The sequence below is a fragment of the Mustelus asterias genome, chromosome 22 (genome assembly GCF_964213995.1).
Source record: "Mustelus asterias chromosome 22, sMusAst1.hap1.1, whole genome shotgun sequence".
NCBI classification, from domain to species: domain Eukaryota; kingdom Metazoa; phylum Chordata; class Chondrichthyes; order Carcharhiniformes; family Triakidae; genus Mustelus; species Mustelus asterias.
This window is the reverse complement of record NC_135822.1, coordinates 37,596,831-37,623,707: the sequence shown is the minus strand read 5'-3', so window position 1 is coordinate 37,623,707 and position 26,877 is coordinate 37,596,831. Positions and strand designations below refer to the sequence as shown.

The window sequence follows — 26,877 nt, the reverse complement described above, 5'->3', positions numbered from 1 at the left end:
GCCTCCCACAATGTCCTGGGATACACTTCATCAGGTCCCGGGGATTTATCTACCTTGATGTGCTTTAAGACTTCCAGGACCACCTCCGCTGTAATATGTACACTCCTCAAGACATCACTATTTATTTCCTCAAGTTCCCTAACATCCATGCTTTTCTCGACAGCAAATACGGATGAGAAATATTCATTTAGGATCTTACCCATCTCTTGTGGATCCGCACATAGATGACCTCGTTGATCCTTAAGAGGCCCTATTCTCTCCCTTGTTACTCTTTTGCCCTTTATGTATTTGTAGAAGCTCTTTGGATTCTCCTTTGCTTTATCTGCCAAAATAATCTCGTGTCTCCTTTTTGCCCTCCTGATTTCTGTCTTAACTCTACTCCTACACCCTCTACCTATACTCTTCAAGGGATTCACTTGATCCCAGCTGCCTATGCATGTCATGTGCCTCTGCATTAGAGAGGATGCAGAAAAAATTCATGAGAATAGTTCCAGGGATGAGAAACGTCCGTTATGTAAGTAGATCGGAGAATCTGGAATTCTTCTTGAAGAAAGGAAGGTGAAGAGGAGAAATGCGCTGCCTGAGAATGTGGCGGAGGCTGGGTCAGTCATTGAATTCAAAACTGGATTGGATCATTATCTGAAAAGGACAAGTTTGCAGGCTCTGGGGGAAAAAGTGGGGGAGTGGCACTAAGTGAATTACTCGAACAGAGACCCAGAATGGATACAACAGGCTGAATGGTCTCCTGTGCTGTATTCTATAATTCAATGAACTGGAGCCTTGTACATGGTAGAGAGGCTTTGCGGGATCAAGAGGTGAGCTATTTGCCACAGCATAACTAGGCTCTGCCCTTCTATGTAGTAACTATTAATGTTGTTTGTCCAGTCAAGTTCCCTGTCAGTGCTGTCTTCTAAGATACTGATGGTGAGCAATTTGACGATGTTGATGTCTTGAAGATTGGTGGCGGTGATTGGACTTTTCCTTGTTGAAGATCTTCCTAGCCTCTTGTTTATGTGATGTGCATGTCTAGACTCGAAACGTTGGCTCTACTCTCTCTCCACAGATGCTGTCAGACCTAATGAGATTTTCCAGCATTTTTTTGTTTTGCTTCAGATTCCAGCATCCGCAGTATTTTGCTTTTATCATCATTCTTCAGTGTGTCATAGGGATCCCAACTGCAAGCATAATTTTTAAAAACGTACTTGCATTTACATAACACTCTCCATCAGAAGTCCTAAAGCACTTTACAGTCATTGAAGTACTTGTAAAGTTTGTAATGTAGGAAGCATGTCAGCCAATTTGCGTACAGCAAGCTCCCACAAACAGCAGTGTGACAAAGACCAGATAATCTTGTGTTTTGTGTTGTTGTTTGAGGGATGAACATTGGTCAAGGCACCCAGGGTAACTTTTTTGAATTGGTGCCTTTGGGACCTTCTACACCCACCTGAGAGGGCCTCATCTGAACGCTCTCCATGTAGAGTACTGTCAGGTCTCATCAGTACGTGGCGGTGTTCAATGAAAAACAGAGACTATCTGTTAGAAGTCATTCCCCATTGTACAACAGAAATCTTTGAAAAATCATTAAAATGGTCTAACATTAAAAACAGACTTTCTTCAGTAAGCATGCTAGAGGTGTTCTTTCAGGGAACTTGCCAGTATAAATGCATCTTAAATGCCAAAGAATTTTGAATACTGATTGGTTCAGGTAAAAGACCTGACATTGACTCGGGAAATTATCAGGTCAAGGCCCAATATAGAAATTGAGCACTTAATTCAGATTATTACTCTGCTGTAATACTAAAACCATGATTTTTTATTAAAGATATATGCCTATTCAGATAGATGTAAAAACATTCTGTGGACAACTCAAGAACAGGAGGTCTTCTCCACCTTGGCCAATATCAGCTATAAACAGATTGACTGTCATTGCTAATTGTGGGATCTTATGTGTGAAACAAGCTAATGTGTGCTTATCGATTAATAGTATGTGGAACACCTTTTGTGGTGTTCATAAGAACCGTAGCTTGCTATATAAATTGAAGTTTTATGTTGTCCATTCTGGAATTTATCTACATTGTTTCAAAGGTGATTATGTTTTGTTAATTTCATATTTTGTGAATATATCTATCATTTATAATGTTGCTGAAAAGAATTGCGAATTAAGTGCATATATTAATGCTCAGCAATCTAATGTAGTGTTTGAACTTGTAGTAATCCTCTTCCCTGCATCAATAGTTAAAAGCATGCATTTGTATTTGCACTGCAGTAGAACTGCACGCAGCTTCAGACTGAAAGGGAGGGTCCATATTAACTATACCGTATTGTGCCGTATAATGCGGTTCCTGCAGTAATTTCATCCTTTCAGCCTAAACGGTACAAATATTTCTAAAGGTTTGATCTCTGTTTATTGTGTGGTGCAGAAATGACTGCATGGAATGTAAGCATGCAGAAGAAGAGAAGCATTGATTGATGATTACCGTGATCTGGTTTCAATACTGCATTATGTTTTGTTCTGTGGAGACGCCCACATTTGTGACCTGCATGTTTCTGATGCTGCAGACAGCTATGGGCTTGATGATTTTTTGTTTTGGAGTGGTGGTGTGACAAAAAATGGAAACGTGTTTTTTAATCTGGAACAGAAGTGAAAATAGTTCAACACCCTATTCAAGTGCAGAAAAGGTGACAAATGCCAGGGCTTCAGTTTAACCAGTACGATCACAAAACCTGCTGCATTGTGTCTGAAGTTGGCTGTCCAATTATGTCTGTTCTGCTAACCCTGCCCATGTGAAGCTGTTGGAAGGTTTGTTCACCATTTGAGTGCTGAACCTGCCTTTCAAAACTGACTGTGTTTGTGTTCATGTAAAATCTAAACATTTTGTGCAGTTCCGGGCTGAATATTTGCTGACAATTCTCTGGGAATATTCAGAATTTTACTATTCTAAAAGGAAACTCCAGGTTCTTATTTCTGTTTCCACTTTTTTGGCCATGGTGATCCACACTTTGAGGCTAGCCACAGTGTCCACCTAAATGATGGTCTGCATGGTGAGTGGGATTCTGTTTGATTGCATCCATGCCCATCAGATGAAAAGATCTTAGTAGACTAATTAAACAAAAAATCTGCAAATTAGCTGTATTGTCGTGTTAATTTAGCAGTGCTATAGTGAAGATTCAAACCTCAAATGGAACTGTAGTGACCTTAATTACTTGCAGCCAAATGGAATATGAATTGTAGTAACAAGCTTTGTGAAAGAAAAATGGTCAAGGAAAGATGCAAAGGACATTATAGAAATGTGATTATGGTAATCAAGTTGCTTTATTAATGAGGGTTATGTGGCTTTCTTTTCGGTGCTTCAAGTGGTGCTTACTCTTGTGGGTAGTTGTGGCAATGCAAAGTGCTAGTTTGACTTGCAGTTTGCTGTACCACTGTGGTGTTGACATTGCTTGACATTTTAATATTTGCAAAACTTGATACAATATATTTCAAACATAACCACTTTTCAGGTTGGTCATTAACTGATAAAGAAGCCTATTTGCACAGAGGACAATGGGTAAAGAACTTGCATTTATATAGCACCATTTACAACCTTGGCACCCCAAAGTGCTTGACAGCCAGTGTTGTACTTTTTGAAGTACAGTCACTCTTGAAATGAAAATAAGTTCATTAAAATCGCAACAAAATCCAGTGCGAAAAAGGTTTGAATTGATGAGTGTGTGATTATGGGGATTGGGGTCTTGCTAATTTCTCTAATTGTTTATTGCAATATTTCTGACTAATAAAATATAATAGTTCATAAGGGGACTGTTTAGGAAATCCTTTTCTGTGGGTAAAAATTTATGTTGAAGCATTTCATTATTACTTGCTCAGTAGCACAAAAATCTATGAATGTTTTGGCATTTATAAAGCGCCTTTCACAACTTCCGGACATCCCAAAGCACTTCATAGCCAATTAAGTACTTGATGAAGTGTCATCAGTGTTGCAAAATAGGGAATGTGTGAACCTATTTGTACACAGCAAGTTCCACAAAGTAATGTGATAGAATAGCCTGACCATTCCTGCTTCACACTCTTTCCTTGATGTGAGGTCTCCCGTTTATGCACTAATTTTGCACAATTATATTCTCTTTGAACAAGCTTTCCACTCTATAGTGCAATAAATGTGTTTGAATTAAGGTACTGCTTCTATACCTTAATTGTTCATGTTTAAAATAGTTTGTCCTGTTCTTCACCATGTCTCTCTTCAGGCTCGTGATTTCTAAACTGATGTTCTGGTCATTCTTTATTGCGAGGGGTTTCACAGTTTGTATCATTTTTTCTTTGCATCTTCGTGCTGCTGCAGTGCGGCCTGGCCATGATATTCTGTGGGGAAACATCACATTTAAAGCTGATCCTTCAAATCATAAGATTGATATGCTGCCCAGGTGATCTTTTCCTGACACATTCTACAAAAGTCATCATGTCCCCTCTTGGGCTGCAAGTTTTTACCCACCAGGAAAAACTTTCGCTGGGGTATGCACTGGTGGAAGGAAGGATGTGGCATTCCCTCCCACATTGAGCCCTCAGGTTTGTGTCCTTCAGCCCCAAAGTGGATGAGCTCCCATTTAACTACATTTCCCAAGTTTTGCCCATTCACTGAATCTATTAATAAAACTGAAGTTTTATATTTTCATCTAGACTGCAATGCATCAAATCAGTTTCTGCCACCAAACAATTAGACACTATTATAGTCAGAACACTAGACATTGCAAGATTATATTTCCTGAACCATAGGTGAAGGATCTGCTAGACTGCAGCATTACTCTGGAAGTAAATGTGCAAGTCATTAGTTTGGGAATGTTTTCCACTGTTTTGCTTTACTGTAGGATTTGTGGAATTACACTGGAATTACCAGTTGTTGGAAAAGGCTTTTTGGCAAAGAAGTGAAGATTTGTTTGAAAGACCCAAATTCCACTGGCAGAATCTTTGGGTTAAGTCTGGAATGGCAATTGTGATGATACTGTGCCTTTAAGGAATGCATTTATTTCATGTTTCTTGTGACGGGTTTGTTTAAAACTCAGCTCTCTTTTACATGGTGCCAATCTGTTATGTGCTGAGAATGCTGGCTAATAATTGATTTTAGCTAGGGATGTATTTGTTTTAATCTGAGTTAATGCATTTTTGTTTTTTGGTTTTTCCAATGGTTTTCAGAGTAGGATTTTGAGAGGTTAATTGACAGAGTAATGCGCTTAAGAGAGGAGCTAAGCTTATAGGGAAATGGCTGTGACTGCTAGGTTCTGAAAGAAGCAAGAGGTCTTTCTCTTTCCGGATGCTGCTGTTGCCAGGGGAAATCGGTGTCTCTCTCCAGAGGTGTCCTGGAGCCACAAGGGCTGGCAGCCCACGTACAAGCACATAAGTCTGTATGTGGCTAACTGATTTTTGAAGATGAGTTTAAGTCTAATCAATATCTTCAAATAAGTAAAGAAGATTGTGACTATGGAAAAGGAAATGGCTCAAATCCCAAATAGCACTGAATCCTGCAGTCATGCTTTTACATGCCCAGTTCAGCATTCAGGAAGAGGAAGCATGCAAATTCCTGCAACAAATTCGATGTGGGCAACAGTGATCTGTTTTTAGCTGGAGATGGGGATTAGCCAGGACAAAGCAGCCTGCTTGATCGGCATTTCATCTATCACAATAATCATTTACACACCCCACCGCCAACTATGGCAGAAGTGTGCCTTTTACAAGATGCACCATAGCAGCCCACCAAGCCTCCTTCAACAGCCCTTCCATACCAGTGACCTCTACTGCCTCAAATTGGAACTAAAGGTTAGCAGTTCAGTATTGTTTTTTTGTCATGTTTAAGTATTTCAATTGGTAAAAGTTAAACTATATTGTTAAATAAAGTTTGTTTTGATAAGAGTTTACTAGTGTGTCAATAGAATCACAGCTGGAGTGAAACACCTTATCCTCACACTAATGCAAAAATAGAAACGCTGTTGGGGTCTAATTGAGCTTCACAACATTGGGATTTCTGGTCCATATCTTAACACAGTCAAGGACAAAGTTGTCCATGTGGCTATGTAGTTCAGTTTAGACACTAAATTAGGGTCAATATCCTTTTTAGTGATTTCAATTCAGGCTCCAGTGTGCTCTCAGCACAACAGCTTTTTTAAAAAACATCATGGGAGGCGTGCATTGCTGGCAAAGCCAGCATTTGTTGCCCATTCCTAATTGCCCTTGATAACGTGGTGTGCTGCTTTTTTTGAACCACTGGGGTTCATCTGATATACACTCACAGTCCTGTTAGGAAGCGAGTTCCAGGATTTTGACAGTGAAGGATGGACAATATAATTCTAAATGAGGATTGTATATGGCTTGAAGGGTAACTTGCAGATGGTGGTATTTCCATGCATCTGCTACCCATGCCCTTCGAGGCAGTAGAGGTCACTGGTATGGAAGGGCTGTTGAAGGAGGCTTGGTGGGCTGCTATGGTGCATCTTGTAAAAGGCACACTTCTGCCATAGTTGGCGGTGGAGTGTGTAAATGATTATTGTGATAGATGAAATGCCGATCAAGCAGGCTGCTTTGTCCTGGCTAATCCCCATCTCCAGCTAAAAACAGATCACTGTTGCCCACATCGAATTTGTTGCAGGAATTTGCATGCTTCCTCTTCCTGAATGCTGAACTGGGCATGTAAAAGCATGACTGCAGGATTCAGTGCTATTTGGGATTTGAGCCATTTCCTTTTCCATAGTCACAATCTTCTTTACTTATTTGAAGATATTGATTTTAAGATATTGATCACTCACCTCAGTAATGGGAAAATTGATTGGCAAAATTTATCTGCTTTATCTAATTGTCGGCTGTCCGAAGACCTTGGTATTGAATGCATTTTTCCACTCGGAAAGCAATATGTTTGCATTTAGTAGATCATAATTTTATCAGTAGTAGAGAAAATGCTGCAGTCTATTATAAAGAATGCGATAACAGGTCACAACCGGATTAGACAAAGTCAGCATGGATTCATGAAAGGGAAATCATGGTTGACAAACTTACTGGAGATTTTTGAGGATGTAACTAGTGGAACAGATGAATCAGTGGATGTGATTTTCAGAAAGCTTTTGATAAAGTCCCACCTAAGAGGTTAGTGTGCAAAATTAAAGCATGGGACTGGGGCAATATATTGGCGTGAAATGAGAATTGGTTAGCAGACAGATTAGAAATAAATGTGTCTTTTTTCGAAGTGCAAGCAGTGACTAGTGGGGTCCTGCAGGAATCAGTGATTGGGTCCCAGCCATTGAGAATATACATCAATGATTTGGATGAAGGAACCAAAAGTATCCAAGTTTGCTGATGACACAAAACTTGGTGGAAATGTGAGATGTCAGGAAGCAGAGGTATTTATAAGTATTTGTAAGCAATTGATCATGATCAGTTGGGCCAGTGGGCTGATGAATGGCAGATAGAGTTAATTTAGATAAATGCGAGGTGGATTTTGGTAGATTGAACCAGGGCAGAGCCTACTCAGTTAATGGTGGGGCGTAGGGGAGAGTTATAGAACAAAGAACTCTAGGGGCATAAGTTCATAGCTTCTTAAAAGTGGAGTCACAGGTGGACAGGGTGGTGAAGAAGGCATTCGGTCATTGATCAGGACATTGAATACAAGACACACTGTGCAAGGCCACACTTGGAATCCTGTGTACAGTTCTGGTCACCCTATTATAGAAAGGATATTATTAAACTAGAACGAGTGCAGAAAAAATTTACTAGGATGCTACCAGGACTTGATGATTCGAGTTATAAGGAGAGGCTAGATAGGCTGGGACTTTTTTCCCTGGAGCGTAGGAGGCTTAGGGGTGATCTTATAGAGGTCTATGAAATAATGAGGGGCATAGATAAGGTAGATAGTCAACATCTTTTCCCAAAGGTAGGTGAATCTAAAATTAGAGGATTTGGTTTAAGTTGAGAGGGGAGAGATACAAAAGGGTCCAGAGGAGCAATTTTTTCCCCACACAGGGTGGTGAGTGTCTGGAACAAGCTGCCAAAGGTAGTAGTAGAGGTGGGTACAAATTTGTCTTTTAAAAAGCGTTTAGATAGTTACATGGGTAAGTTGGGTATAGAGGGATATGGACCAAACACAGGCAATTGGGACTAGCTTAGTGGCTTATTTTTAAAAAAGGCGGCGTGGATAAGTTGGGCCGAAGGACCTGTTTGAATGCTGTAAACCTCTCTGACTCGGTTTTTAAGTAATTTATGTTTGTATGTTTGGATATTAGAAATAAGATATAGATTTAAGTGAGTTTAATTTAGTGTTTCTGGGTAAGAAAGGGTTAAAACTCTAGTTAGATTCATGTTAAAGGTGTTTGTTTGCATGTATGTGTCTACATTAAGCTTAGAGAGTTTATGGCTTGAAAGACAAACAGGAGCTTGGAAAAAGAATAAGCTGTTGTTTAGCAACTTTTTACGTTGGAGAGTTTAATTGAATCAATTGGCAAAAGGAGCTTAACAGCTAGAGAGAGAACAGCCCTCTTAGCTCTGCCAGAAACAGAAGTAAGTAATGGTCAAGAATGCACATCCTGGAGCAAAGAAAGGACAGTTAGTTCTAGAAACTAGAGAATGAAGACAGGTTTTCAGAATGGTTGAAGTAATAGTGAAAATAGGAACTGGAATTTAGCAAAGTACAATTCCCTGAAGTTAAAAGCAGAAACTTTAAAGGTCAGACTGGGTGTAAGTGGCTAGAGAAAAGTCAGATATCTGTAGCAATTGAGAGTATCTGAGGGATTGTGTAAAAATCTGAAAACTCATAACTATCCAGGACAAAGGAACATTGAACAGGGAGTTGAAAATCCTGGAGTTGGATCCATGCTGAAAACAGTTGAGAGACAGCATTGTAAGAAGATTGTTAAGTATGTCTTTTTGAGAGTAGAGTTTGGAAACACTTGTGTAGCGGCCATTGGGGGGAATTGGAGGAGAAATCATCAAAAGTCTTGACTGGTTGACATCTACCATTTGGTTTCGGAGTAAGGTATTGTCTGATCATGGTTGGCCTGTTGGTTTACAGGGCATGTTAACTGAGAATGTTATAGCATAAGTTATATTTTGTAACTTGTGTTATCCATAAAAACTGTGTATTTGTGAATATAAGTGGAAGTGAAGGAGCATTGTATTGTAGTCGAGCTTTTCATGTTTAATAAATGGTATTTCCTGTCGTTAAGAGCTAATTTGCAGTCCTGTGACTGTTCATCCACAGTGGCACAGTGGTTAGAACTGCTGCCAGGTTCGATTCCTGGCTTGGGTCACTGCCTGTCTGGAGTCTGCACATTCTCCCCGTGTCTGCGGGGGTTTCCTCCCACAATCCAAAAGACATGCTGGTTAGGTGCATTGGCCATGCTAAATTCTCCCTCAGTTTACCCGAACAGGTGCTGGAGTGTGGCAACTCGGATTTTCACAGTAACTTCATTGCAGTGTTATGTGACACTAATAAATAAACTTTAAAAAATAAAAGCTACGATCTTTTGAGCCAGAGTTCCTTCTAGGACCTTCCCATGCAGTAGTAGTGTCAATTGGAATCGTAACAGTGTGGCAAGGAGGATGTTAAGAGGCTTCAGGGTGATTTAGACAAGTTGAGTGATTGGACTATAATGTGGATAAATGTAAAGTTATTCACTTCCTTAGGAAAAACAGAGTGGCAGAGTATTATTTAAATGGTGATAGATTGGGAAAAGTTGACTTACAAAGGGACCTGGGTGTCCTAGTACAGCAGTCACTGAAAGCAAGCGTGCAGGTACAGCAATCATGCTGTACAGTAAATGATATGTTAGCCTTCATTGTTAGCAGACTTGAGCACAAGAGCAAGTGCATCTTATGGCAGCTGTACAGGGTTTTGGTGAGACCACATCTGGAGTATAGTGTACAGTTTTGGTCTCATTTAAGAAAGGATATACTTGCCATAAGAGCGAGTGCAGCAAAGGTTCACCAGACTGATTCCAGGGATGACAGGGTTGTCATGTGAGCAGAGATTGGGCCGACTAGGCCTGCATTCACTGGAATTTAGAAGAATGAGAGGGGATTTAATTGAAACAGGGGCATGGTGGCACAGTGGTTAGCACTGCTGTCTCACAGAGCCAGGGAACCAGGTTCAATGCCAGCCTTGGGTCGCTTGTGGAGTTTGCACTTTCTCCCTGTGTCTGCATGGATTTCATCCGGGTGCTCCGGTTTACTCCCACAGTCCAAAGATGTGCGGGTTAGTTTGATTGGCTATGCTAAATTGACCCTCGTGTCAGGAGGATTAGTAGGGTAAATGTGTGCGGTCATGGGAATAGGGCCTGGGTGGGACTGTGATCGGTGCAGACTCGATGGGCTGAATGGCTCCTTCTGTACTGTAGGGATTCTATGAAACACGTAAAATTCTGACGGCTGGTCAGATTGGATGCAAGGATGATGTTTTGTCCCAGGATACGGGGACTGAGGTGAGGAGAAACCTCTTCACTCAGAAAACGTGGTGAACCTGTGGAATTCTCTACCACAGAAGGCAGCAGAGGGCAAGTTATTGAATATATTTAGCAAGGAAATTGATAGATTTCTAGACTTTAATGGTATCGAGGGGGTGAGTATGGCATTGAGATAGTGGATCAGCCCTGATCATATTGAATGGTGGAGCAGGCGCAAGAGGCCAAATGGCCTACTCCTATTTTCTATATTTCTATGCAAAGCCTGGAGCCATCAGTTTAACAATGCACTCTACTTTCCCTTTCTCCTTTTACTGCCAACTTTCATATCTATTCTCTTGAGATGTTCATTACCCACTAGCAGTCCTTTTAGTGCCTTGGCTAATTGCACAAAGCAGGACTCAAGCCAGTATGGCATAATGCCTCATTGAGTGGTGGCTTTGCCTGTTACCTAATCGAGGAAAATAGTATTACACCTTTAATTAGGCTGCAGTCTAGTGTCTCTAGTATCCTCTTCCTTCTTCCTGTACATTTAAAAAAAATACTTACTGCCTATAAAATTGCACACTGCGATTGCTGGACGATATGTAGGTTGTGGGTTGACTTCTTTGCCCTTGTTTCTTCCATGAACCCTGTGAGGAAAATGCTTGGTCCATGTATTGCGTTAGCCAAGATCAAGAGCATATTGAGAACTTGCAGTTGCAGCTCCCGTTGCATATGGTGGCTTGTTTCTGCACTAAGTAGTGGGTGATAAATCCATTGGACTCTGAGTAAAATAAAACTGGTTATTGAGTTTTGCAATTATCATTGGTCCAATGGTTCATATAACTGAACAAAATGCAGGACATAAACCGAACCTATCTAATGCATCTACAAATAGACTTATTACTCCCATTATTTTGATGTGTGATTTTGAACACCAAGTTTGTCATGTTATTTCTGTCATTTGATTGTAAGATTAGTAAACCAGTGCACTTTCAAGCAGTGCAGTTCAATCTGTAACCAAACATGGATAGGGGTTCGCTTAAATTCTGGTGTGAAAACTTGACTTTAATAACCATGTAGCATTGAATAGCCATAGTAGCAAGAACGTTATGTTGGTTTGTGGGTGTAGATTTCTCTGGTTAAGTAGTGAACCACATGTAATTGTCATGTCCCTAGGACATGAAAAAAAATCACATTGTTAAATCGAACCTTGCCCTTTTTATTTAAAAAGTGGACTTTGCTGAACCGAAAGATGACTGCTCCAGGTCACATGATTAACAAGTTGGCCACAGTTTCTGGAAATTTTCAACATCAGGTACAGGGCAAAAGCTTAGCACTCATCCTCGTGGAATCTCACCTCTCATTGTGAGGACACATTACAATCAATGAAACCAGGGACCAGTGGAGAAACTTTTCTCCCTAGCCTGGTCCTATAACACAAGGGAAGCCATCAAAATGGTGGCACAGTGGTTAACACAATTGCCTCAGCACTAGGGACATGGGTTTGACTCTAGCCTCGGGTGACTGTTGGAGTTTGCCCATTCTCCCCGTGTCTGCATGGGTTTCCTCCAGGTGCTCTGATTTCCTCCCACCAAAGTTCTGCAGGTTAGGTGGATTAGACATGCTAAATTGCCCCTTAGATGTGTAGGTTAGGGGGATTAGCAGGATAAATATGTGGGGTTACAGGGATGGGGCCTGGTTGGCATGCTCTGTTAGAGTCAGTGCAGACCCAATGGGCCAAATGGTCTCCTCCTGTCTTATAGGGATTCTGTGAAATGTATAATACCTGCAGAGGTGCTAAAAGTCACAATTAAGTTGAGCAATGGATTTTGACCGGAGGCATAGCAACTGTTTTTTGGCTTGCAACTGACTCATGAATGGGCAACATTACATGACCGAAGCTCTGACCATTGGAAAGTTTTAATATTACATTTCCATGCAACTTAGTCTGCTGCTTAAACTCCACCCTACAAACAGAATTTCAGGCTGACCAACAATTTGCAACTAGTCCAGGCCTCCTTGAACCTAGGCTATGGAAGATTCCTGCCATCACCTGTCTAACAAATAAAGTCTCTGTTTACCACACTCGTCTTGCTGTGTCATCATCAATTTTAAAGGAATTCTGAAAAATCCTGCTTCAGCTAGCTGAACTGTAGGAACTCTTACTGGGCTCTGGCTTTCTTGGCTCTGGCAATCATGTGAACTGATTCACATCTGTAGTGCATTTTCTTTGTTATTCATAGTTGTAGAAACACCTCCTTCCCAGCAAAACAATCTCTGTCACCTTTAATCCCGAACAATTGCACTTGCTGTGTCGAGCTGACTTCAAAACAGGTCACATGCTCATTTTACCTTCTCAGGGAGAGAGTTGCAAAACATAACCATCTTTATAAATCTCATATCTGTAACAGGGTGAATAGTTAACTACTAACTCAAATTTAGCTAGGCCTGAGAAGCTTACTGAATTGCCTTAAATTGTCAATGTGTTACGAGCACTGCTGTTGTAATTGAATTCAATGGTAATGGCAAAGGTTTAACACCATTTGCCTGACATTAACAGTTGCCCAAGATAAGTGTGGATGGTGTAAATGATGGTGACTGTACAAATGGTTGTTCTACCATGCAGTATGTTTACACATGAAATGCCAACACTTTGACCGAGCATCTCATCTAATTCGAAACATAATTTACAACCTCATTTGTTTCCCCATCACACCAGGAAGTTAGCAGTTCAGTTAATTCCCAGTGTGTAGCAGAGAGTCAACAGGGTGTGAATTCAGTTTGATGAGTGCAGATTATCATCACTTTATCACAAACCGGAAATCACTGTTTTTAAGTTGAAATAAAAACTTGTTTTCATAAAATATTCTGTTCAATTTTTAAGCTTTATGAATACATTTTTATTATGAATAGTACCAGAAATTAGATACTTTTTATGTGACAAAACTGGGTTAGGGTTCCCTTAGAGCTGAGAACACTTGGATACCAAAGCAAAAATACTGGCAGAGCTATGGAAAAAGAGTAGGGGAGTGGGACCATGATAGAGTCCATGAGAGCATAAGCACTGTGGACTGCATAGTTGCCTCTTGTACTGTATTATTCTATGATTTTTATGTATATATTATTAAATGCATAACTGCTGGAGACTAATTGATGCATGCAACTTGTTTATCTGACATGTAAGTACAGTTTTGGATTTATGACTGACTGTTGCATCACAAAATAGTGCTGTTCATATTCTATTTCTCTTCTGAGTTGAGGTGGGATAATTCAGATTGCCTGCCACATTTGTTTACATGTCACATTTTACGCGGTAGCCCTGTGGTTCAGGCAGAATCCCTTCAAAATAATTGTTCTGTCGTTACCAGGGCCAGTAAGAGAGAAACACAGTATAAATAAGAATAATTCACCAATGAGTCAGTGCAGTTAATAATCCAACTGGTGCAAGACTCAAGAACAGTTTTTTCCCTGCTGCCGTCAGACTTTTGAATGGGCCTACCTTGCATTAAGTTGATCTTTCCCTACGCTCTAGCTATGACTGTAACACTACATTCTGCACTCTCTCATTTCCTTCTCTATGAATGGTATGCTCTGTCTGTATAGCGCACAAAAAAGATACTTTTCACTGTATACTAATACATGTAAAAATATAAATCAAATCAAATGTTATTTGTGTGCAGTAGTTGAAAGGCAGTGACACTAGGCCCAACCAAACACCTGTCCAATTTTAGCTTCTGACTGAGAACAAATGTGAAGATCTGAGTAGCTGGAGTTATTTATTTTCATTTTTATTAAAGAACTGAACTGGTTGATGCCTGTTGTGGTTACAATTTTTTTATTATACAGTTCAAGATGGTTAGGTTGTGATTGAAAGCAGTTTGGATTTTTTAAAAAAGGCTGTCAGTGCTGCAATTTTGAAATGAAGGGAAAATGTTGGAAACACACAGAAGATCCATTCACAAAATTAAGATAAATGAATGTTAAAGATCCATTGTCGCAACCATCCAGCTTTCCAAATGCTAATATACATACCCATAGTTTATTTCATAGAGTTTTGTGCTTTACAACTTCTCAGTTAGTCTGTTTACCAATGGTAAACAGAGAAAAACAGAGAAAACTTCAGAAAATATTGGAGTTTGATTAGGACATGAATCCCACAAAGATTGTGAACTAATAGTAAATTCTCCTTGTTGTTTGTTACACAAATGTACTCAATTGGCTTTGATTAGGTTTAGTTTTTTTGCACAGATTGTTTTGCTTATGACTTCAAAAACAACTCTCTTCTGGGGTTAAGTTTTGGGTAATACGAGCTGAGCATTTTTTTCATACTTCATGAGTGATGAAGAATGGTGAAGAGGAACGTGATTAACTGATTTGGCACAAAGTCACTGAATGAATAGGAACGAGAAGGTTGTTTAGCTAATGGTCAGTGCATCCAGCTGGGACTTGTAACAAAATGTCCCTGCAGCACATTACTGCTGACATGTAAACATCAGGCACTCTGACCCAACTTAATTTCACTAGATCATTTACTTATTTTGAGATGTTATGCTTTGGTGAGTTTTAATTTGCATTGAGAGTTCTGCACTTTTGGTGGGGCCGCTGGGAAAGCAGACAGTGGAAGCAGTGCATTCTCAGAATAAATTTCAGGGGCTGCTTTGCTCCCTCCTTATAGCTACCTCACTGATACCAACATTCTGTCCCTCTGAGATTAGTTAAACTTGCAGTTGTTTCTAGGAGGTCCCACTAACTTTTTTATGTGCGCATCAAGCGGCAAATCCCAGGAGTCTGGGAAAGGATCCCTCTTGCACTGTACAAAAGGCAGTTGTGACTCCAGTGAGCTCAAGGGATTTCCCTCTCCTGGAGTGCTATTAATGGTACAGTTTGTTGTTTTGAAGCTGTTGAAGCAATGAACAAAATAAGCAACCAATTTCTATCATATTGCTGCTTCATCCAGCTTCTGATTCACTGCAATTGTCAAAGAAGTCTTCTCGTCTCTGATATCCCATTTTTAAAGTTAGTCATCATGTGTTATTGCTCCACTGGTAATATAAACACACAATGCAACGCAGTTGGTTAAAAGTTGTAATTTGTGAATTAATTTTTCTTCATTCGATAAATAGTCAGGTACTGGCAGATGGGTGGTCTATGCAGGCTGGCAGTTGGAAAATCATTTTTGACCAGCATCAGCAAACTGAATATTCAACTTGCAGATGTTGAGAGAGAATGGTAGTGCCGGCACAAGTAGCAAAAAGCAATACTCATGGAAATGTTATATATACTGGATATTGGGGGCAGCAGTGTTGTATTGTGCACTTTACAACATTGGTAGAAAGCTGTAAATAGGCTAAAAAATATGTCTACATTTTTTTGCCTTTTCTAATATGATTGTAATGTGTAGAAATATTGCTGTTTAGGTCCAGTCAGGCTGTGGTGTTTTGATAATTTAATTGTGATGGCTGTGCTGTAGATTAAATTTTCCTTTGAGTGGAGCGCTATTACACAGTGGGCATTTGGCAGACCACTTTTGAGAGGAAGCTATTAGCAATGACTGCTATAGTTGGGTTATAGTGTATTTGTGTTGAGCTTTGGGTAATTATCTTCGTTCTAAATCGCAATGCTGTCTGTTCAAACTGTGAATATTATCTGATTGTACTGATTAAGATCCATTTGATCTGTTTAATGTGTCTTGAGCATTTTAATGTTCTATTAAATTAAGGATTTATTTACATTTTTTAATGTAGCCATATTTCTTTTATGCAGGCTGCCTTCCAGTCTGGCCAGAATGCAGCTCCTCCTCCACTTGTATACTCCCAAAATCCACAGACAATGACTACGCAACCACAGACTAGACAGGTAAGTTGCCTCTGGGAATGCCACTACAGCATCTTGACTTCATTTCACATTTAAAATTGTGGTGTTAAAAGGCATGCTTTTGGTGTAATGCATTTTATTTTCAGTGCTTTCCACAACAGAATAATTGTTAGTAGTAAGTGATAACAGTGCTGTTATCTATTGAGTGTAGTTAGCAGAACTAGCTATACTATACTTGTATAGAAACTGGTTCATATCAGCAAAAATGAATTAGTAACAGATGTGTTATAATCTCCATTTTCAAAGGAAATATAGTAGTCTCTTGAGCCATTTCTGAATGTCTTGAGAGTAATTTATTCACAGATTACTAGAACTCCAAATATGAATCCATGGTTAACAGAGTCTGTTCATGTTATTAAACTCAAAAATTCAAACAATTTTTAGAGGTATTGATGAGTCACTGTTATTGTCAGCTGCATGATTGAGCCAGTGCTGCTTGTCCACCATAATTAACAAGGACTGATAACTGACTGTCATCATCAATACCCTCTTTTTATTCATTCAAGAGATGTGGGTGTCTCTGCATTTATTTATTACCCTCAAAGCAGTGGCTAGCTGTCTTCTTGAATTGCTGTAATCCATGTGTTGTAGGTACACCCACATTGCTGTTCCAGGATTTTGATCAAATCTAAGTGGCATGGTGGCACAGTGGTCAGCACTGCTGCCTCACCGTGCCAGGCACCCAGGTTCAATTCCGGCCTCGGGTCACTGTCTGTCTGGAGTTTGCACATTTTCCCACTGTGTGCATAGGTTTCCTCCCTAAAGGTGCGCAGATTTGGTTGATTGGCCATGCTAAATTGACCTTCGTTTCACAGGGATTAGCAGGGTAAATATGGGGTTACGGGAATAGGGTCTGGGTGGGATTGTTTTTGGCGCAGAATCGATGGGCCGAATGGCCTCCTCCTGCACTGTAGGGATTCTATGAATACTGATAGTTGCAAAGAACTATAGAGGATTATTATTTGTCAGTCATCTTTTATTACTTGTTCACTTTTCAGCATCGTGAAAGCTATCCACTGCGTTGGGAACAAGACTAGACACTATACGCTTCCTTTCTCTCTCTGTCTCTCTCCCCCCCCTCCTGCCAGCTCAGGAATCTCGAACTCCAACAGCTGGGGACATTTCCTATACACGTGGTCCCCTAAGGCACTGTGTCCTGAAGTTCTCACATGGCACTCCTTTTGAACTGCCCATCTGTGATTTAAAAAAAATCTCCATTCCATCTTTTAGAATTTAGTTAGCACCTTGTTTAAACTATTAATTTTAATGAACGCCTCTGCACCTGATCTATGCTGATCTTATTGTTAATCACTTACTGCTATATTTTGTCCATTCATGCTGGATGATACTTTTAGTTAATTTGTTTTTACATTGCTCCCTGGAGCTCACTCTGCTCTGCTGCTCAGTCTCCGAACTCATTCAGCCAAGCGCTCCTCACCTCTGGGCTCTCTGAACAAATAATTGCCTACCTTCTGTACTGTGATGTCACTTCTTTTTGATTTGCTCACACTATGCTCTCATGGATTCATATTTGTCTCTTGCTGACTCCCACCTCACATGCTCTCACCTTCTCTCCTGCTGACTCTTTACTGCCATTTTTATCTGTTAGTCTCCAGCACTGTTTCCCTACAGACTCACTCGCTCTCCCTCCCTCTCTGTGTCACCCTCCATCTCTGTCGGTTATTCTTGTGTCCCCCCCCCGCCGAACTTGTCACTGCCGCCTTTGTGGACCTCCGCCACTGTTTTCCCTCAGCTTAGTCTTTCTGACTCTAACACTATCTCAAAGATTTTAATGGCAGGCTGGCTACGTGATATGTTTGCAAAAAGAACTTTGACAAGATTGTTTTGGAAAAATACCTTTTTAAGAAGTTTATATAGAGAACATAGAAAAAATACAGCACAAACAGGCCCTTCGGCCCACAAGTTGCGCCAGTCATGTCCCTACCTACCTCGGCTTATATATAGGCTTACCTATAACCCTCAATCCTATTAAGTTCCATGTACTCATCCAGAAGTCTCTTAAAAGACCCTATCGAGTTTGCCTCCACCACCACTGATGGCAGCCGATTCCACTCACCCACCACCCTCTGAGTGAAAAACTTACCCCTGACATCTCCTCTGTACCTACTCCCCAGCACTTTAAACCTGTGTCCCCTCGTAGCAGCCATTTCAGCCCTGGGAAAAAGCCTCAGAGAATCCACCCAATCTATACCTCTCAACATCTTGTACACCTCTATCAGGTCACCTCTCATCCTTCGTGTCTCCAAGGACAAAAGACTGAGCTCCCTCAACCTATCCTCATAAGGCATGCCAATCAATCCAGGCAACATCCTTGTAAATCTTCTCTGCACCCTTTCAATAATTTCCACATCCCTCCTGTAATGAGGCGACCAGAACTGAGCACAGTACTCTAAGTGGGGTCTGACGAGGGTCTTATAAAGCTGCAATATCATTGAATATTTTCCCCTGTCCTTTCCTACGTGATCTAATATGTTTCCAATGCATTGATTTTCTTTCCTGCTTGCCTGAATCTGAAGGTATTAATACTAGCCATTATATCAAACAATTTAAACAACTTTTCATCTTCAAATTCAGAATTTGCAAACATGAGGGTTTATTTGAGAGAGAGTGGGAGGATGAATGTAGAAGTCATGCAAGTGTCATCCATTGCACATAGGAATTACAATTGCTTTATCATCCATCTTCCTTAATTCAGTACAAAGGTGAAATTGCTTTTCTTCAATTAATCTCTCCTATCTTTGTAGCTTTAACACTCACTGTTGCTCACATTCATTCGATCTTTGCAACAAATATACTGTTGTCACAGTCTAGAGTAAGAAATGAGGCACTGGGTGCTGTGTGTAAACTCTGTTAGATGATCATCCATGCATAGTTCTTTCTTTTTATATTAATATGGTGTAATTAAGATTTTTACTGGCTTATTATCCAAATTCACAGAATGGCCAATTTGGCCTTAGTTTTACAGGCTGCTTCCTTTAGACTTGTAGTGCTTTTTTTTCTAATTTTAATATCAGAGAATTTTATTTTTAGCAACTCCTATCTCACACACTGTTACTCTTTCCTCTGTTGTCCTTTGCTGCAATGCAGTTCTGTGGGCGACAGGCACACAACGGTACTTTACACAAGTGGCTATTCTCCGTGAACTTAGACATCGGATGTTAGCTAGCTACTTGACTATGCATCACCACCGAGCTGAATCCTGTCTTCAGCCAGTTTCTAGACATGCACGTTTTTAACAGGAGGTTGTTAAATTATGTTCATGAGTGGGAGCCATGGCTAAGTCGTCGTCTCCCCTCCAATCCTTTACCTAGGAACAGTGATGCCAATTATGTTTCTGCCACTGTCACATCAGTAGAGATCAGATACTCAGCTATCTTGGGATTAGACCGTTCTCTTCCGAGTGGATTAGTTTATCACTGCCATGCCAGCTGTTGTCATAGGAATCATTTATTTTTTGGATCACATTTTCAATAATAGGTACATGTTTTGTATGTTTTTGTTATATCTATAGAGTCCAAGCTATTAAGTTTGGATCACCAAGTGAAAGCTAAATTTATATTTTTTTCTGTGTCTCCTTCCTAATTTAAATGAGCTTTACTCTCCAGACAACCAACTCCTGCCTTCTCTGCCAGTCATTTTTTTTTGATGTCGGGTGATGAGGCCGTTGTGTTAAAGTTCCTAGTGTCAAATTACTGACTCAGTTAAGTTATGAGAGCAGTGGGTGTGGTGGGAGACTGCACTGCCGTTACAGCTCCAGTTTGGAACCAGACTCTTGAATTCTGTCTCATCCAGTTGATTCCTTATTCAATTGTGTTACATATGCACAACAAATAAGAAAAACAAGCCAATAGGAAGGAAATGATCTTTTCCATCTAAATGTTGGGGAAAATGCCCCTCCTTTGGTATGATACTGTTTCCAAAGTTAATAATTAAGTTTCAACGCTAATTTGAGCGATATAATATGGTTTTCTGGTCTATCTTAAAAAACAGATTGCAGTATTCCTCATCTTCCCCTCTCCCTCCCCACCACCACTACCACCACTCCTGTTCTGTTTTGAAATTACTATCTTTAACACACTTTGTTTACCTGCAGAGAAGCAGCAAAGCTTAGGCTGTCTCCCTTTCTCATCTCTTGCTTTCTCTCACTGCTGTAAGACCCATGCTGTTATTGATTAGGATGTATGCATTTTGACAAAGCTCAGTTTCTCCTGTCCTGCTGAAATTAGTTGCTCAAATAAAAATTGGCCAAATTCTTCTATTATGGAATTCATCTCAATCCCATTAATTTAAATAGATAGCAAACAGCAGTGTTTATTTATTAAAAAATAAATTTTGTATGCAACCTTTTCACAAAATTATTTCCTGACCATATAAGCCCTCCAAACAAAACTGGGATACGAGGAACTCCAATTTAGTAACTGTTGCTGTGCACTGTCTCCTATTCTTAATGCCAGTCATTTAAATTTCCTATGTGCCAATAATATTACTTTGTTTGAGAAATTGTATAAAAGCTATGGAGCAAAGTTGAAAACTATTGCATCCAATAAATTGTGGTATTGATCAGATATTTGTTACTAATTCACTAGAAAATTTGTTCCTGTATGGATAGAAATAATTGTTATTCTGATTTGTGGAAAGCTTTGATTTTTTTTATCTATGTAATGTGCTTAGTGACCTGAAGTACTGGTATATTAGAACTGTGGTTTAATGCTTGTGCTTTTGAGTTTTCTAGTCTGTCCTTGCGTTCTTGCTGACTCTGTGTGCCTTTCCCTTGTGTATTTCTTACTTCTCTTCAGTTCGCAGCAGGGCCTCGGGCTGCCCACCACCAGGTATTTACCCCATTCACTTCATACATCTGGATTTTTGCCATTAAAAGTAGCCTCAATGAGTAGTTCTAACTTTACTGATCAAACAGTTCATTTAAAAAAAAAACAAGGAAATCCTTAAGCGAAAGACCAGAATAACATCTGATAACCAGAAATTGTTAAAATGTGCTGAAGTGGCAACTAATTTCAAAAGCTTGCTTCATAAGTTCAGGATGGTGTTCTAGCAGGATGGTGTCCTTTTGGCCATCAAATAATTTGGTTTGATGGTTAGGTTCAATATCATACAATTCCAACAGTGCAGAAGGAGGCTACTCAGCCCACCAAGTCTGCATCATCTCCGAAAGAGCTTCTTAACCAGTCTATTTGATTTATAATAACTCTTCAATTCTTTCTCCATTTCAAAGTCCTGGAGCATTTCTTTACCTTAGTGTGCCCCGACCACTGCATTATAGACTCTCAAATATGTCTTTCGCCCAGCCATGTTTACAAGCAACCCTCAGTGAAATCATCTGGCAGCACAATGTCAGCTTCCATGTACAACAGTGATGCCCAGCCCTTAGTTACCATCATCTCCTGATTGAGCAGAACCTTTATGGCATTAAGACTTGAATGAGATGAATTTTTGTCTCTAGCCATAATACCATAAAATCAAAAATTCAAAACCATTCTCATGAGACCTACCTGCATTTGGAGGCATCAGTCTATGCTGTTGCCACCTTAATCCAAGTCCAAAGATGTGTGAAAACTTGGCAGTTTGTGCTGAGTTTTGTTTGCTTCCTGGCATCAACCAAAGCTGACTCTGTCCACCTCCAAAAAATTGCTCTTGCTTCATTGCTGCAGCGATCTGGCCCATGCCTTTTCCACGTGACTGATTTTCTTTCATGCTCTGCTTGTCAGCCTCCTGACTTCTATTCTCTGTGTCTTTAGCTATAAAATCCTTGCACTTTGATTGTTTTAGCTGAGTCCCACTAGCTGCTTTTGCCCCTTCAAGCTTATTGCAAGATCCTCCTCTTTGCTTCAAATCTGTCCATCAACTTAGCATGCCCCACCTTGGTGCTGTTTGGCTGTAGGTCTCCATGTGCATGCCTACTGGCTGCTCATTTCCTTTGCTCTATCCTTGGCATTGCACTTTCAGAAGCTTTGTTCTACCAATTGAAGCTCCTTTGCTAAATCTGTTTCCCTATCATTTACTTCTCTGCTTTAACTGCTTTCTTAAAAAAAGTCATTGTGTTTTCGCTCACCCCTCCCAATTTTGTTTGTTCATCCATTTTTATCTGCTGCCCAGTGCAACGTTTTTTGAGGCAACTTCCTGTGCTTCAGGTGTACTGTGGAACAGTATCAACTCGTATTTATATAGCTCCTTTAACATAATGATGTTTTCACAGGAACATTATATAAAAAAAGACATTGAGTTACATAAGGAGATATTGGGTCAGATGATCAAAAGCTTGGTCAAAGAGAGGTTTTAAGAAATATCTTAAAGGAAAGCGAAGTTGAGAGATGTAGTTTTGGTTATTCCAGAGTTTCTGGTCTAACCAACTGAAGGTAGGGGCACCAATGGAGATGCACAAGAGGCCAGAATTAGAGGAGTAGAATTTACAGCGATAGGGACTGCCATAACCGTGGGAGGATTTGGAGGGAGCTTAAGACTCAGACAGCAATGTTTTGAATGAGCTCAAGGTTATGGAGGACAGAATATGGGAGACCAGCCAGGAGTGGGTTGGAATCAGTGAGTCTGGAGATAAAGAAGGCATGAATGAGGGCTTCAGCAGCAGATGAACTGAGACAGTTACTAAATTGAGCGCTGTTATAGAGGTGAAAATCGGTGATCTTAGTGTGGATATGAGGTCAGAAGCTGAACTCTGGTCAGTTGTGACACCAAGGTTGCAAATAGACTACCTTAATCTCCGAGACTATTGCCAGGGAAAGGGACAGAGTTCGTAGTCAATGATTGGAGTTTGGAGTGGGGACTGATAATGATGGCTTCAGTCTTTCCAATATTAATTGGAGGAAATTTCTTCTTGCCTGATACTGGATGTTAGGTAAGCAATCTGATAATTTAGCAGCAGTGGAGAGAAGCTGGTGTGAGGTAAAGCTGGGTGTCATCAATGCAGATGTGAAAACTAACATTGTCTTTGAATGATGTCGCCTAAGGCAGCCTGTAGATCCTTGGCAGACACCAGAGATTGTGGTCCTAGAGCAGGAAGAGAAGGTATTGCATATTATTCTCTGGCCATGACTAGACAGATAAGGATGAAATCAAGTGTGAGCAATCCCACCCAGCTGGATGCCAGAGGAGAGGTATTGGAGGAGGATGGTGTGGTCAACTGTGTCATAGGCTGCTGACGGATTGAAAAGTACAAAAATGGAAAGTTTACTTTTGTCATGGTCATATGTTTTTTGAATCCTATGTTTAATTCCGTTTAAAAGAAATGGTGGAGCATTTTGTAGAGGTTTTTTCCATAATCGTGTAACAGAGAAGTTTTGAACACCCAACTTTTCATTGCATGGGCACTTACTAACTGCATTTCTTTTTGACTGGCAGTGTGTGTAATCTGCTGGCCTATGTTTCCTATTCTAGCAGTAGTAGTGGTGACATTTCCTCTTTTAGCATTCCCCTTGCTGTTGAGGCACACAAGAAGCTTGAATTTTTGTTGAGTTTACTATTTTTGCTTCTTCCTCAGTCCAATAAATCAGTTGCAATACAGCTTTGAACTAAAATTTTAATAATTTCACAGCAATGATCCACACTATTTAGTGATCTGTGCCATTCATCCAAGAACATAGCGCATCAACTGGGAGAATGTTACAAAGCGTACATGTTTAAAGAGAACTCTCCTTTTAACAACATTTATCCTTTTGACAATGACTGAGCATTCAACAGCAAACGGGTTCAATGTGGGGTTTTCAGTCCTGATACATTATGCACATTGAATTTACCAATAATTCTGGGGAAAGTTATTTTCCAAATAATGACAACAGACAGCATTTGTTGTTCTGACCCAACTATATGTTTTGGACAATGTTTCCTGAACCTTTCAGGTAATTGATTTTTGAATTTGTCATGCACCCTGCTCAGATACTTCCTGAGTAACTTGTGTGGTAATTTTCCATTTTGCCAATATTTAAAAGCAGTATATATCTTGGATGGTAATGAGATTACTGCCATTCTGAATTGAAGACGCTTGTCATACTTCAGTCAAGCAGTTATGTTTGATCAGGTTTTGGAACTACTTTTGAAGGCAAATAAAAGGCGATGGTGACCTTCTGTAGTTTTACTTTTTTCAACTGTGGACATTATTTGCTATTCTCGTTGTGCCATTCAAATGCCTTGCTAAATTGCTCAGGGCTACTGGTGAAAATTGAGCGATCTGGGGATCAGACTTTCTTTAATATTCTCACACGTGTCATTTTAAAAAAAGCCTTCAATACTGTTTTTAGAAGTATTTGTGATAAATAGAATGTCGTGGACATCATCCGAGCTATGGCAGATACCTTCATTGATGAGATACTCACCTGTGGAAATGTAGTGCCAACCATGACCTGTTCCTGAGTGTTGTTTGGCTGAGTGGGTTGCTGAGGGTGGACTTTATACAATTCTGAATGTAAAGTGGCTGTAAAATGAAAAATAAAATTATCTCATGCTATGAAAACCATTAACAATGAAATGTTGCAATATTTGTTTTCTAAGCAGAATCATTTGACCCGTGGGTAAAAATTTTTGTTACTGGAGGATATTGTTGATTTTAAGGGGCGGCACGGTAGCACAGTGGTTAGCACTGCTGCTTCACAGCTCCAGGGTCCTGGGTTCGATTCCCGGCTCGGGTCACTGTCTGTGTGGAGTTTGCACATTCTCCTCGTGTCTGCGTGGGTTTCCTCCGGGTGCTCCGGTTTCCTCCCACAGTCCAAAGATGTGCGGGTTAGGTTAATTGGCCATGCTAAAAATTGCCCCTTAGAGTCCTGGGATGCGTAGATTAGAGGGATTAGCGGTTAAAAATATGTAGAGATATCTGGGTGGGATTGTGGTCGGTGCAGACTCGATGGGCCGAATGGCCTCTTTCTGTACTGTAGGGTTTCTATTCTATTCTATTCTAAGTAACTTTATATTTACACCCCCCTTCCCCAAATCAAAAGGATGCATTTTTACCACTGACATTTTTAGGTTAATGCTCCATTTCCAATTTAGATGGAAGCTCCTCTGGTTGCTTTGTTGATATAAAACAATGCAACTGAGCCGTACAAACCAGGATGGACCAAAATGTATTCCAGATTTGCATTCAATCTGTTGAAATCAGGCAGGATGCAGAGGTGGAGCAGTGCTCAGTGTAAATCAGGCAGGGTTCACAGTCCTTGAGAACCAGTAAGTGGTGGAAATACTCAGCTGGTCAGATATAGCCAAAAAGGGAACAGATAAGCTAAAGTTTCAGATGTGGCCCCTACATCACAACACTGAGACGCCTTTGCAACCTGAACATGTATGCTCTCTCCAATGTTGCCTGACTTGTTAAGCATTTCCACCATTTATTGTTTTTGTTTCATATTTGCAGCATCTGTGGTATCTTGCTTTTAGAGTTCCCACCCCTGAGTATTACCCTTCCTGGAAATTGGGCACAGGGGAATATCTGGGTAGGGTAGCATTAGACTTGGCTGAATAGCCTGTCTACCAGCACTTACTATGTAGGCTCACACATGAATGGATACTCGGACAGGATAAAGGACAGGATCCCTATGCCAGTAGGAATCAGATGAGGCAAAGTGGCAAAGGAAAAATAAATGAATTTGTTAGTAATGGATCATATTTTGCATGAATGCAGCTAAAATATGTCTCATTCCTGATTGAGTTTATTGGTATAATTTGCTTAAATTTGATCATGGTTTTCTCACGTTCATATTTTATCAGTGGAGTAGTGCAGTGGTTAACTTACTGTGCTTGCAATCCAGAGGTCTGGGCTAATAATCCAGAAAACGTAATTTCACCTGAATGTGAATTCAGTTAAAAATTTGAACGAAAGGGGAAGGTAAAAAGCTATTACAACTGTAAATAACCCTGAAGCTGACCCCGATTGTGATTAAAAACCTAATGGTTAACTAATGCCCTGAAGGGAAAGAAACTTACCATCCTTACCTAGCATGGCTTGTGTGTAACTCCACTTGCACTCCCATCGGTTAACTCTGAACTTGTTTTGAATAAGCCACTCAGTTTTATCGAACTGTTCCCAGAAGTTTGGAAGGAGAGCCACTGTGCCACAACACTGCTGCCCCAACAGCGCCAGGTTCAGTTCCGGGTTTGGTTCACTGTCTGTGCGGAGTCTGCACATTCTCCACGTGTCTGCATGGGTTTACTCCAGACGCTCTGGTTTCCTCCCACAGTCCAAAGATGTGCGGGTCAGGTTGATTGGCCATGCTAAATTGACCCTAGTGTCAGGAAAAGTAGCAGGATAAATATGTGGGGTTGCGGGAATAGGGCCTGGGCGGGATTGTAGTTGGTGCAGACTCAATGGGCCAAATGGCCTCCTTCTGCATTGTAGGGATTCTATGATTGCCTAAGGGCAACTAGATATGGGCCATAGAAAATGCCCAGTGCCCACGTTCCTGACGATTCCAAAATGTTCCCTATCGTGACATGTTTAAATCCTGTTGATTTATTGTTTCAAATTTTTTGTGGAAAATTTATTTCACTTGCACGTTTAGATGCTGATCCAATGTGGTATTGATGATCATTGGGCTCAAATTTCTCTTCCCT

General features: G+C 40.3%; 1 protein-coding gene across 40 annotated transcripts in view; it reads left to right on the top strand.

Moving 5' to 3' along the window:
• LOC144510004 (eukaryotic translation initiation factor 4 gamma 3-like) overlaps nt 1-26,877 on the top strand; it is a 357,463-nt gene that overhangs the window by 141,615 nt on the left and 188,971 nt on the right. For 21 of the 40 annotated variants that reach the window (XM_078239130.1, XM_078239117.1, XM_078239131.1 and 18 more), the window contains 2 exons: nt 16,177-16,269; nt 21,105-21,137. In XM_078239130.1, the coding sequence (XP_078095256.1) occupies nt 16,177-16,269; nt 21,105-21,137 (126 nt within the window). Of the gene's footprint in view, nt 1-3,015; nt 3,043-16,176; nt 16,270-21,104; nt 21,138-26,877 lie in introns of those variants that run through there. The other 19 variants (XM_078239141.1, XM_078239148.1, XM_078239147.1 and 16 more) reach the window with 2 other exon arrangements.